Raw genomic sequence first — 13,964 nt, forward strand, 5'->3', positions numbered from 1 at the left:
TGTAATACTAAGTAGCACTTTGGTAGGCTAAGGTGGTAGGAACGCTTGAGCCCAAGAGTTTGAGACCAGCCTGGGCAACATAGCGGGGGACTCCATCTCTATTAAAAAATAAATGCATGAGTAAAATTTTAAACCTTAACATACTAAGTTAAACACGTGGATTTTAAACTCAAATTTTTATAGAGGCAGTTTTGGTACCAGTATCATATAAAAGCAGAGAAAACTCAAATGGTAAAATTAAAATTGCATTATGGGGCAAAGGCAGCCTTAAAAGGCATATTATATGCTCTCTTTGTTTTACTATTTGGAAAACTTTAAAAGAATTGAGTCAATCACTTCTATTTATTTTATATTTAATTTAATTTAATTTTTTTTTTTTTTTTGAGACAGAATCTCGCTCTGTTGCTTAGGCTCACTTAGATCGTGCAGTGGCATGATCTCGGCTCACTGCAAGCTCTGCCTGCTGAGTAGCTGGGACTATAGGCGCATGCCACCACGCCTGGCTAATTTTTTGTATTTTTAGTAGAGACGGGATTTCACCGTGTTAGCTAGGGTGGTCCTAATCTCCTGACCTCGTGATCCGCCTGCCTTAGCCTCCCAAAGTGCTGGGATTATAGGCTTGAGCCACTGAGCCCAGCCCCCATTTTATTTTTTTTGAGACAGAGTCTTGCTCTGTCGCCCAGGCTGGGGTGCAATGGCGTGATCTCAGCCCACTGCAACCTCAGCCTCCCATGTTCAAGCAATTCTCATGCCTCAGCCCCCCAAGTAGCTGGGACTACAGGCACCTGACACCCATGTGCCCGGCTAATTTTTATATTTTTAGTAGAGATAGGGTTTCACCGTGTTGGCCAGGCTGGTCTTGAACTCCTGACCTCAGGTATCCGCCTGCCTTGGCCTCCCACAGTGCTGGGATTACGGGTGTGAACCACCATGCCCAGCCTACTTTTAGAAGTTTAAATGGACTTGACCATGAATGCACATCTAAAATCCCGAGCTTCTCCTGGTTGCTGTTATTTTAGATTATGGTATCGCTTATACCTTTGAAATGTTACTTTTATGCTCACTAACTTTCTTTTAAATATTTAAAAATGTGTGCTTTCTCTTATCCATTAGACGTCTTTCTATTATTGAAACAGAGAAAAACTATGCCGAATTTTACATTTTAACTCTGTTATTTTGCAACTGTTTCATCTAGATACGTGGCTCTGACATCTTTGTTGAAGACTGTACAGACAGATCATAATGCAGTACAGAGGCACAGAAGCACAATTGTGGACTGTCTTAAAGATTTGGATGTCTCAATAAAACGGTAACAAACTGAGAGCCTTTCTCAGTCTAGTGCTTTTGGTAAATTGAGTGACAGATTATTGATAGTTCTGTGCCCCTGCCATGTGATACTTTGTAATAGTTTTCAGAGCAAGAGTGTTGACATTTGTGTATTTAGTCATTGTGTTCATAGATGGACTCTGCTGAGTGAATCCTTTTTTAGAAAGGATTGGCAGGGAGAAGTTTAGGTTATTAAGGAGGCCAATAAGAATACTTAAGTGCACACTGAAGTTGTCCTTGGCTCTTTGATAAGTATAACAGGCACAGAGTATCTTGGCAAAAGTTTACCTAAGGGAGGTACTGTGCTTTGTGTGTTGGAGGATGAAAGTACGGAGTGATCCATCGGCTAAGTGTCTTATCACAATGCTGACACTCAAACTGCTGACAGCACACGTTTTTCACAGTACTTACCCCCCAGGATCCTGAAGGCAGCGTGTTTCTTAGAACAGTGTATCCTGAAATGACTGTTAGGCAGCAGATAGCACTCTCAAAAAGCATAAATCCCTTCCCTTAATGGAGTAATTCTACTGGATCTCTTCTTAGAACTCTAGGTGTTTGTAGAACCTAGCTAAAGTTGGCCTCTGAACTTCTGGTTGTATGTTCAAATCTAGAACAGTATATTTAAAGCGATCTCTGAAACCATTCAGTCAACAAACATTTATTGATGCTGAGTTCCTTTGATTTACACAGAACAGGTACAAATTAAAGGTGCTAAGTACTTGAGCAATCTATAGATAAGACCTAAACTTAATAACACCAACTTTTATGTAGCACTTTGCAAAAGATTTTTTAAGTACCCTCTCAGTGGGTTCTCAGAGCAAGCCAATGAGAGAGCCTAAGCAACTACTTCTATCCCTAATTAACAGGTTAGTTAAAATTCAGTCCCACAGGGATCAAATGACTTAACCTAAACCTTAATCCTTGTAAGGGGCAGTCCTGGGAATAGATAGTACCCTTCTGACTCTTTTTGTGTTGTTTCTCTCTAGCTCATTACTGGGTTGTGAATTTCAAAAGAAGTGAAACCTGTGTCTCTTTGACAGGATACATAACAGTAAGAGCTTAGACTCTGGAGCCAGACTGCCTCATTTCATATTCTGACTCTGCCTTTGATAGACTAGGTCAAATTACTTAAACTTTCAGTGCCTCAATTGCCTCATAAGTAAAATGCAGATAGAAGGGCAACCACTTCATAGGGTTATGCAGGATAAATTGAATTAATATATGTAAATTACATAAGCACCCTATAAGTTATTATATCTAAGGATTGAATTTTTGCTACTTATATGTTAGCTTAGCTAAGATGAAAGTATCCGCTACTTGTTAATTTTTTATTTTTTTTGGAGACGGAGTCTTGGTCTGTTGCTCAGGCTGGAGTGTGGTGGCGCGAACTTGGCTCACGGCAACTTCCGTCTTCTGAGTTCAAGCGATTCTCCTGTCTCAGCCTCTTAAGTACCTGGAATTACAGGCGCCTGCCACCACACCCAGCTAATTTTTATATTTTTAGTAGAGACGGGGTTTTGCCATGTTGGCCAGGTTGGTCTTGAACTCCTGACCTCAGGTGATCTGCCCGCCTTGGCCTCCCAAAGTGCTGGGATTACAGGCGCGAGCCACTGTGCCCAGCCTAAGTTGTTACTTTTGAAAGTCAGTGTACATACAGTGTTTGATATTATTGACCAAGTATGGAAAGATGCATATAGTAACCTTACAACTTTTACATGTTAAACATTCCTATTTTTCACTTCATTGCCAACTTTGAATAGGCAGTTACAGAAACTCTTATTTGTCCTCATAGCACATGCCATTTTTTTTTCCTTCTCATGGCCCTCATTTTCCCTTTGAAATTTTTTTTTTTTTTTTGAGACAGAGTCTCGCTCTGTTGCCCAGGCTGGAGTCCCTTGCCTCACTGCAATCTCTGTATTCCGGGTTCAAGCAGTTCTCCTACCTCGGCCTCCCTATTAGCTGGGACTACAGGCACCCACCACCATGCCTGGCTAATTTTTGTATTTTTAGTACATAAGTGGTTTCACCATTTTGGCCATGCTGGTCTCAAGCTCCTGACCTCAGGTGATTCGCCCACTTTGGCCTCCCAAAGTGGCGAGAAAACAGGTGTGAGCCACTGTGCTCGGCCTTGAATTCAGTTTTTAGTCTGAATTTCTGCATACCTTTTGATAGAAACTATGTTACATCATCTTTGGACAGAGTAGGGTGTAATAAAAGTAAAATATGGTGACTTCACATGTCACATTTTTAAGGAATGAGGCAGATAGGTATTATTATTGGGTAATACATTTGTTGCCCCTCTTTTTGAGACTCTTAGGTATTCTAACTTCCACATTTGTAGAACAGCCTGTTGAACCCAAACTGCATGTTTGGAGTTTAGTGGTATATCTCATAGGGACTTTTGAGGAAAAATATTGTATGAAGATTCAAAATATCAAAACTAACTTTGATTACATAAAAATACATCTCCTTGGTATTTCATAGGGACTTTTGAGGAAAAATATTGCATGAAGATTCAAAATATCAAAACTAACTTTGATTACATAAAAATACATCTCCTTGGTTATTTTGTGTGCAAAGATTGGGATCACAGGATTGTGCAAGGACGTTAGCACATCTGGCAGTGCTTGGTGTTCACAGAGTGCATACCTGGGTCTTTGTTTCATTTCCACTATAAATTTTGTAACTGTTTTTAATTTTTCCCTTCTGCAAGGCGTGCAATGGAATTGAGTTTTGCCCTGGTAAATGGGAATAATATCCGAGGCATGATGAAAGAATTACTTTATTTTCTGGATTCCTGTGAGCCAGAGTTTAAAGCAGACTGTGCATCTGGAATCTTTCTTGCTGCAGAAAAGTAAGATTTAATTTTTACCTTTATTGGTAAAGTCTGCTTGGAACTTTTGGAAGTGTCTTTAAAACATGGGGAGGGGGCTGGGTGCGGTGGCACACACCTGTGGTCAGCAGTTTGGGAGGCCGAGGCAGGCGGATCACGAAGTCAGGAGTTTGAGACCAGCCTGGCCAACGTGGTGAAATGCTGTCTCCATTAAAAATACGAACATTTGTTGGGCCTGGTGGCGCGCGCCTGTAGTCCCAGCTTCCCAGGAGGCTGAGGCAAGAGAATCACTTGAACCTGGGAGGCAGAGGTTGCAGTGAGCCGAGATTATGCCACTGCACTCCAGCCTAGGTGACAGAGCAAGACTCCATCTCAGAAACAAAACAAAACCAACAACAACAACAAAAAATGGGGAAACGACTGTAAATATGTTTAAAACACATAACACTTATTTCAAGCTCTCAGCTGAGACCAAAAAAATTTTACACTTTTATGAAATCTTCTCATTTTTCTGTTCTTTAACCTCTCATCTCTGATGCTGTTTTTTGTTTTGTTTTGGTTTATTTGTTTTGGTTTATTTGTTTTGGTATTTTTTTTTGAGACAGGGTCTCACTTTGTCACCTAGGCTGGAGTGCAGTGGCACAATCTCCCAGCTCGCTTCAACCTTGACCTCGCCAGGTTCAGGGGATCCTCCGGCCTCAGCCCCCCAGGTAGCTGGGACTACAGGTGTACGCCACCACACCCTGCTAATTTCTGTTTTTTTGTTTTTTTGGTTTTTTTTTTGTAGAGATGGGGTTTCACTATGTTGTCCAGGCTGGTCTCGAACTCCTGGACTCAGGCGATCCGCCTGCCTCAGCCTCCCAAAGTGCTAGGATTATAAGCGTCAGCCACCACACCTGGCCTATAGTGCTGTTTTAATAAAGGGAATAGAAAAGTTACAACATCTGAATTGCTGCTCTATGCAGAATTTTGAGGAAGTACCTTATGATTTTAGTAGTATAGCTATTCTTTCTCTTCTTTCCACTCTGAATTTAAGGAAACAAGTTTTTAGTTCTAATGTTGTTGTCTTGGTCTGAAAACAGTTCGTTTTTTTCTTTGTTCTTTATCCTCTCCTGCCCTGACTGAATGATCATTTTCTCTGAAACTGAAAACAAATCTCATTTCTCAGCTTAGCATCTCTTATTGCGATCTTATGGGAAACATCTGAGTTTGACTACATACTCTCTTTTTTTTTTTCTTTTTTTTTTTTAATTTTAGAAATGGGGCCGGGCACGGTGGCTCAAGCCTGTAATCCCAGCACTTTGGGAGGCCGAGACCGGCGGATCACGAGGTCAGGAGATCGAGACCATCCTGGCTAACCCAGTGAAACCCCGTCTCTACTAAAAAATACAAAAAACTAGCCGGGCGAGGCGGCGGGCGCCTGTAGTCCCAGCTACTCGGGAGGCTGAGGCAGGAGAATGGCGTAAACCCGGGAGGCGGAGCTTGCAGTGAGCTGAGATCCGGCCACTGCACTCCAGCCTGGGCGACAGACCAAGACTCTGTCTCCAAAAAAAAAAAAAAAAAAAAAAAAAAAATTTTAGAAATGGGGTCTTGCTCTGTAAGCCATGCTGGAGGGCAGTGGGCCAGTCATAGCTTACTGCAGCCTGGACTTCTGGGCTTAAGCCATCCTTCTGCCTCAGCCTCCTGAGTAGCTGGGACTATAGGCGCAAATCATCATGTGCCACTAATTTTTTAATTTTTATTTTGTAGAGGTGGGGTCTTGCTGTGTTGCCCAGGTTTGTCTGGAACTCCTAGCCTCAAGCACTCCTTCCTCCTTGGCCTCCCAAAGTACTGGGATTATAGGCATGAGCCACTGAAGTCAGTTGACTGTATACCATTTTATCACTCTCTAAAATGGCATTTGTTGCTAGATTTGAAGTTGAAATGTTTCCACATATGTTCACTTATCCAGGGAACCTAGAAAAGACTGTAGGACAGGATTTTCTTTTCTTTCTTTCTTTCTTTTTTTCTACAGTGAGCTGGCTCACTGTAGCCTCAACTTCCCAGGCACAGGCAATCCTCCCACCTCAGCCTTCCAGAGTAGCTGAACTACCGGCACCCACCACCACACCCAGCTAATTTTTGTATTTTTTGGTGAGACAGAGTTTCACCATGTTGCCCAGGCTCATCTCGAACTCCTGAGCTCAAGCGATCTCCCACCTCGGCCTCCCAAAATGCTGGGATCACAGGTGTGAGTCACCCTGCTAGGGCAGGTTTTTCTAGTCACTGAAAACAGTATATTTTGCTGGTTCCAATTGTCCCTTTCCATTGTTTTTTTCAGGTATGCACCTTCCAAACGATGGCATATAGACACAATTATGCGTGTTTTGACAACGGTAAGTACTTTTTTTCAGACAGCACATACAGAGTGCTGGGATATACTAATAAATGTGGCATACAAATCCTTTGTTATCGTGAGGTTTATGTTCTAGTCAGGGAGGTAAGAAATTCACAAGTAAATAGGTAACATTAAAGTCAGTTAAGAATAAATGCCATGAAGAAAAACCTAAAGCAGCATGGAGGAATATAATGATGGCAGGATAAGGTGGGATATAGGGCAACTGGCCAAGTGTTTTAGATTAGAGTAGTCAGGGAGGTCTCTCAGAGGAGATAACGGCATAACATTTGAGTAGAGACCTTAGAGACATGAGGTACGAGCCATGCAGAGATCTTGAGGAATAGTGTACCATACAGAGGGAACACTAAGTGCAAAGACCCGAGGTAGGAGCAAGCATGGCTTGCTTGGAGAGCAACAGAAAGGCAAGTAAAACTGTAAAGTGAGAGAGGCAGAGAATGGTAGGAAGGATGTCAGAGACATAAGCAGGGGCCAGACTATGTAGGCCTCATGGGAGCTTGCATTTTATTTTGAATATGTTAGGAAGCCATTGCAGGGTTTTGAATGGCTAAAGTTACTCAGGATTTGAAATCCTGTTTTGGGTGGGATCCTTTCTTTGGCATTCTTGCGGAAATTTGGGGTTTCTGTGTTTATTATTCAATTAGTAGGCAAGGATTAGGTATTTAAGAGTAAAAATGCAAGTGCAGTGACATGTAAGAAAAAACCATTTCCATCTAATTAAGTCACTACAAGTAGATACTGTAAAGGAAAAGTCACAAATTTAACCATGTTAAAATTAAAAACTTGAATAACAAAAAGGGGAACAGTCTACAGATTTAAAAGGCAAATAAGGCCTGGCGCGGTGGCTCAAGCCCGTAATCCCAGCACTTTGGGAGGCTGAGATGGGCGGATCACGAGGTCAGGAGATCGAGACCATCCTGGCTAACACGGTGAAACCCCATCTCTACTAAAAATACAAAAAACTAGCCGGGTGTGGTGGCGGGCGCCTGTAGTCCCAGCTACTCGGGAGGCTGAGGCAGGAGAATGGCGTGAACCTGGGAGGCGGAGCTTGTAGTGAGCTGAGATCGCACCAGTGCACTCCAGCCTGGGTGACAGAGCGAGTCTCCGTCTCAAAAAAAAAAGTAAATAAATAAATAAAAAATTTAAAAAAAGGCAAATTAACAACTGGGGAAAAAGTGAGGTATCATTTTTTCACATTTCATAATTTTTAATCTAATTCCCAGTATTAGAAAATAGAGAAACAGGCAGTATTCTTCACTTTATGGGAGTGTAGGATGATGCCATCTTTTTACTGTGCAGTTTGGTAGTATGTAGGAAAAACCTTAAATTATACCCTTTGATTAATTAATTCAATTTTTAGGACTTTAGCCTGAAAAAATAATAGGACAAGTACACAAAAATGTGTACGTAAAAGTATTCATCCTAATCTTGTTTATAGTAGGAGAAAATTTGTTGACATATGAAATTATGACTTATATGTATTTGTTGCTGTGGAATTCTCTGGGGTGTACTCACGTTTTAGTTTACTTACAATTAATTAACTTGGTAAAAGGTTAAAAGTTAATAAATTAGATTAACAAGGGGAAAAATTATAATCTAACAAAATGTAATGAACATGATGAAGAATCAGGACATATTTTCCTAGTTTTCACGAGGCTCAAAAGAAGGGAGAAGGCCGGGCGCGGTGGCTCAAGCCTGTAATCCCAGCACTTTGGGAGGCCGAGACGGGCGGATCACAAGGTCAGGAGATCGAGACCATCCTGGCTAACATGGTGAAACCCCGTCTCTACTAAAAATACAAAAAACTAGCAGGGTGAGGTAGCGGGCGCCTGTAGTCCCAGCTACTCGGGAGGCTGAGGCAGGAGAATGGCGTAAACCCGGGAGGCGGAGCTTGCAGTGAGCTGAGATCCGGCCACTGCACTCCAGCCTGGGCGACAGAGCGAGACTCCGTCTCAAAAAAAAAAAAAAAAAAAAAAAAAGAAGGGAGAAATGGGCACTCCTGAAGGAAAGTGTTTATAAGAATTCAAAAGCTTTTTTAATATGCCCCTGATTTTATTTTTCTAATTGACTTGTGTTCTCTTATTATGATCATGTGATTTGTTTTCTTTAGTCTGTTATGTGCTGGGTTACATTGATATTTGAATGCCTAACCAGCCTTACATACCTGGGATACATCGTCAGAGTGTATATTTTTTTTAATATATTTGTTGGGTTTGATTTGCCAGTATTTTGTTATTTTTATATCTATATTCATGAGAAAGATTGGCCTATAGTTTTCTCTTATAAAGTTGTTTTTGACTCGTGTTATTTAGAAGTATGTTCTTTTAATCTCCAAATATTTTGGCATATTTTTGCAGCTGTCTTTGTGTTGCAGATTTCTAGTTTAATTCTGTGTGGTCTAAGAACATTTTGTATGATTTATGTTCTTTGAAATTTGTTAAGATATTTTTTATGACCCAGAAGGTGGTCTTTCTTGGTTCATTGTTAAGTTTGAGAAAAATGTGTATTCTGCTGCTGTTGAATGAAGCAGTCTTATTATACATGCCCATTAGATCACCCTGATGCTTTCTTGTATTTAATGCACTCTGCTTTAGGGAAGGATGTAAATAAGCTATACTGCAAATTACCTGCTTTTTAGCTTCTCACCTTTCCTTTTGACCATTTTCCCAAAATTCTTCCTCTTTGTGTTTCTTAACTGTAGTGGTCTGATAAAACCGTGATCACCTAGCTGTTTTTTGTTTGTTTGTTTGTTTTTTCCTTTCCAAAATACACATGGTTAGGACTGGTCTCAGTCTTATAAATTAAATCTGTTGTTCTATTTAGGAATGGGAGATTGACCAAGGTTGGGTGATAAAGTTTTAAACCTTTACATCATCATCATCATCGTCATTAGTAGTAGTAGTAGTAGTAGTAGTAGTAGTAGTAGTAGTAGTAGTAGTAGTGATGGAGTCTTGTTGTGTGGCCCAGGCTTGTGTCAAACTCCTGGCCTCAAGCAGTCCTCTTGCTTCAGCCTCCCAAAGTGCTGGGATTACAGGTGTGAGCCACTGTGCCCAGCCTTGCTTTTAATTTGGACAAAGAGAAAATTTTTAAAAATAAAATTTAAAAATTTAACATATTTAAGTAAGACTTTGAAGTTTGAGCTGTTATGAACCTGAGAATTGGAACCAAATTTATCTTTGAGGGTGTTTTGTAGAATTCTTCTTTTAAAAGCAACAATAATAGCTGGGCACAGTGGCACACGCCTGTAATCCCAGCACTTTGGGAGGCCAAGGCAGGTAGATCATCTGAGGTCAGGAGTTCAAGACCAGCCTAACCAACATGGTGAAACCCCATCTCTACTAAAAATAGAAAAATTAGCCAGGCATGGTGGCGTGCACCTGTAGTCCCAGCTATTTGGGAGGCTGAGGCATGAGAATCACTTGAACCTGGGAGGTGGAGGTTGCAGTGAGCCAAGATCGCGCTTTTGTACTCCAGCCTGGGTGACAGAGCGAGACTCTGTCTCAAAAAAAGAAAGAAAGAAAGAAAAAAGAAACACACAGTAATAATAATAGCTAACACTTGTTACCATCACTGCTGTGTGTTTCTAGGGGTAATTGTCTGCATTTCCTTTTAGGCAGGAAGTTATGTTCGTGATGATGCAGTCCCCAATTTAATCCAGTTAATAACTAACAGTGTGGAGATGCATGCCTATACTGTCCAGCGCCTGTACAAAGCAATTCTTGGTGATTATTCTCAAGTAAGTACTTCATTCAGCTATTTTAGCTAAGGGATAATTTTACTCTCAAATTTTCTGGTATATTTTTCTTCTTTTTTTTTCCCCTCCTCTCTCCCCTTTGGTATGTCTTTATTTCTAATACTCTAGATATGCACAGTTTTGATCTTTATTATGAGATGACCTATTATTTGCATTAAATGACTTTGGAAAAATTGAAGTCCTTGAGAAATGTTGACTTTTCTTTTCACAGCAACCTTTGGTACAAGTGGCTGCATGGTGTATAGGTGAATATGGTGATCTTCTTGTATCTGGCCAGTGTGAAGAGGAAGAGCCTATTCAGGTACTCCTTGTCACTCTTGGTTAAGTGGGGGAAAATAGTGGTTTTGGTTATAGGAGAGTAGTGTTTAATGGGGAGTTGAGGTTGATTCCTTGAAAACTTTTTAGGCCAGGTGTGGTGGCTCATGCCCATAATCCCAGCACTTTGGGAGGCTGAGATGGAAGCATTGCTTGAGCCCAGGAGTTTGAGACCAGCCTGGGCAACATGGTGAAACTCTGTCTCTACAAAAGACACAAATATTAGCCAGGTATGATGGTATCTAGTCCTAGCTACTCAGGAGTGAGACCCTGTCTCAAAATATTTTAAAAAATATCCAACTTTTCAAAGAATCGAACTAGAATGATATTGGAAAACCTGCCAATTTTTGAAACGGAACTTATTGAGCCATTGTGAGATTTTTTTTTTTTTTTTTTTTTAAAAAGACAGAGTCTCACTCTGTCACCCAAGCTGGAGTTCCGTGGCAGGATCACAACTCACTGCAGCCTTAATCTCCTGGGTTTCAAGCGATCTTCCCACCTCAGCCTCCTGAGTAGCTGGTACTATAGGCATTCACCACCATGCCTGGCTAATTCTACTTTTTATAGAGACAGGATTTCACCATGTTGCCCAGGCTGGTCTTGAACACCTGGACTCAAGCAGTCTGCCTGCCTTGGCCTCTCAAAGTGTTGAGATTAACAGACGTGAGCTACTTTGCCCGGCCCCATTGTAAGATTTTAAAACCACTTTAGACCCAACTCTCTGTCCTAGTGGACTGAATTAATTGTTTCTCTTACCTTCTGGCTGATAAACAGGAAAAAATGAGACATGTGTCTATGTTCTTATTGGCACATTAAAGGACTGGCTTTAAAAGGGAAAATTTTTAAATTTTCCTTTAAAAAAGGAAAATTTTAAAATTGCCCTTTTAAAAGGCAACAGCACTTAAACTCTGTATGTTTTTCTTTTCTTCTTCTGTTTCTGCCACTTGAAGTTCTAATATTGCTTCTTAGCCCCAATGGTCATTTTTCACTCTTTTTACCCTCACCTGCTCTAGTTGATAGAACCAGAGCACTTTTTTTACCCCCACCTACTCTGTTAATAGAACAGCTTGGACAGTTACCCTAGTAAAGCACATGTTGACTTAGAGGCTTTTGTAATGGTAGGATTGTCTTTCTGGCTGCATCCACTGACTTAATACCAGATTTAGATGCTTAATCATGCTACTCATTCTTCATTGTCTTCTTTTTCCTCCTCCTCCTCAGGTAACAGAGGATGAAGTATTGGATATTTTAGAAAGTGTCCTAATCTCTAATATGTCCACCTCTGTGACACGAGGTTATGCCCTCACTGCCATTATGAAGCTTTCTACTCGATTCACTTGTACTGTAAAGTGAGTATTGAAGAAACATAGGGTGAACAGGTTTTGTAATTAAAAACAAAACAACAAAAAAAACTTGACATCCTGGACATTTTCAAGCATAACAAAAGTAGAGGGAATAATAACACAAATTTGCATTACTTATTTCTCAACAGTCACAATGATCAATTAATAGTTAATCTTTATTCATCAGCACTTTGTTCCCTCTCATTCTTTTACTCCCTTGTGGATTATTTTGAAGCAAAAAAGTTAGGGAGTTTTGTTTGTTTGTTTGTTTGTTGAGACAGGGTCTCGCTCTCTTACCCAGGATGGAGTGCAGTGGTGCCATCATAGTTTACTGCAACCTTGAACTCCTGGGCTTAAGGGATCTTCCTGTCTCAGCCTCCCGAGGAGCTGGGACTACAGGTGCACACAATTGTGCCTGGCTAATTTTTAAATTTTTTTTTTTTTTTTTGAGACAGAGTCTCGCTCTGTCACCCAGGCTGGAGCGCAGTGGCCGGATCTCGGCTCACTGCAAGCTCCGCCTGCCTCCCGGGTTTACGCCATTCTCCTGCCTCAGCCTCCCGAGTAGCTGGGACTACAGGCGCCCACCGCCTCGCCCGGCTAGTTTTTTGTATTTTTCTTTTTAGTAGAGACGGGGTTTCACCATGTTAGCCAGGATGGTCTCTATCTCCTGACCTCGTGATCCACCCGTCTCGGCCTCCCAAAGTGCTGGGATTACAGGCTTGAGCCACCGCGCCCGGCCAATTTTTTTGTAGAGAAAAAATTTTTAAATGTTTTTGTTTGTTGCCCAGGCTGGTCTTGAACTCTTAGGCTCAAGCGATTCTCCTGCCCTGGCCTCCCAAAGTGCGGGGATTACAGATGTGACCCACTCCACCTGGCCTAAAAGTTACGTTTTTAGAATGAGATTTCTAATACCTTTTTTTTTCTTTTTAAGTTGAGAATCTACTTCCCCATATAAAGGTTTTGGTTTATTTGTATTTTATATTTCATTTTGTTTGATGACAGTTTGCTCTGTTGCCCAGGCTGGAATGCAGTGGCATATGATCTCGACTCACTGCAACCTCCACCTCCAGGGTTCTAGCAATTCTCCTGCCTTAGCCTCCCGAGTAGCTGGGATTACAGGTGCGCACCACCACGCCTGGCTAATTTTTGTATTTTTTGGTGGAGATGGGGTTTCACCATTTTGGCCAGACTGGTCTCGAACTCCTGACCTTGTAATCTGGCCAAGGTTTTGGTTTTTTATATTTTGACATGTCTTAATAGGAATACAATCATGAATGTTTTGGTGATTAAATCTTTTAATTCTTCTCTTTGCTATTTTGAATCAAGTAGATTCTCAGGTCAGTTTCCCATATTTAAGGCAAACTTAGTTCTTGTAGTCTTTCTGCTTTACTTTTAAATGTGAAGTCTTATAAAAAATGGTATTGAATTACTTTTAAAATTCTGAACTGGAAGAATGTGGGGTCAACATTTTGATGCTCTGACCCTTTTATAGATTAAAAATTATTTTAAAATTATCAAAGAAGAGAATGAACAGTACAGATTTTTTTTGTGGCAAAGTAATAGTTGGTACTTTTGTCTAGCAAAGTTTAGGGAGTGGCATATATATATGTTTTTTCCACACCATCATTGCTGCAGAATGGGGGCGGCATGTTTAATGGACAAAAATCTAGTGTTGCAGTGAGAATAGTATCATGTGAATGTCAGATAAATGGATGAAAATGAAGTGTTTTGTTTTTGAAAAATTATATAAATTAAGAAAAGATGAGTATTTCAGTATTATAACCAGAAAATTCTGGCTTATTAAACATTATCTCTGCTTATTTGTGAATTTTCTTTTGGGTATTTGATTTTGTTTGTCATTTTATCCTATAGCCGAATTAAGAAAGTGGTTTCCATCTATGGAAGCAGCATTGATGTGGAACTCCAGCAGAGGGCAGTAGAATATAATGCACTTTTCAAGAAATATGACCACATGAGGTGAGCGAAAGAAACTAAGTA

At 40.7% G+C, this 13,964-nt stretch overlaps 2 protein-coding genes and 1 non-coding gene across 4 annotated transcripts in view; 2 read left to right on the forward strand and 1 right to left on the reverse strand.

Moving 5' to 3' along the window:
* The window catches only part of IST1 (IST1 factor associated with ESCRT-III), a 413,363-nt gene that overhangs the window by 178,188 nt on the left and 221,211 nt on the right, over positions 1–13,964 (reverse strand). The window lies entirely within an intron of this gene.
* Positions 1–13,964, forward strand: part of AP1G1 (adaptor related protein complex 1 subunit gamma 1) — a 90,397-nt gene that overhangs the window by 58,108 nt on the left and 18,325 nt on the right. For both annotated transcript variants that reach the window (XM_050772695.1, XM_050772696.1), the window contains 7 exons: positions 1,196–1,309; positions 4,040–4,180; positions 6,480–6,534; positions 10,168–10,290; positions 10,520–10,609; positions 11,845–11,972; positions 13,839–13,943. In XM_050772695.1, the coding sequence (XP_050628652.1) occupies positions 1,196–1,309; positions 4,040–4,180; positions 6,480–6,534; positions 10,168–10,290; positions 10,520–10,609; positions 11,845–11,972; positions 13,839–13,943 (756 nt within the window). The remainder of the gene's footprint in view (positions 1–1,195; positions 1,310–4,039; positions 4,181–6,479; positions 6,535–10,167; positions 10,291–10,519; positions 10,610–11,844; positions 11,973–13,838; positions 13,944–13,964) is intronic.
* LOC126945140 (small nucleolar RNA SNORD71) lies at positions 1,635–1,720 on the forward strand. Its single transcript, XR_007722314.1, has one exon. It is a non-coding gene; the product is annotated as a small nucleolar RNA SNORD71 (small nucleolar RNA).

Source organism: Macaca thibetana, chromosome 20, assembly GCF_024542745.1.
Source record: "Macaca thibetana thibetana isolate TM-01 chromosome 20, ASM2454274v1, whole genome shotgun sequence".
Classification (NCBI taxonomy): Eukaryota; Metazoa; Chordata; class Mammalia; order Primates; family Cercopithecidae; genus Macaca; species Macaca thibetana.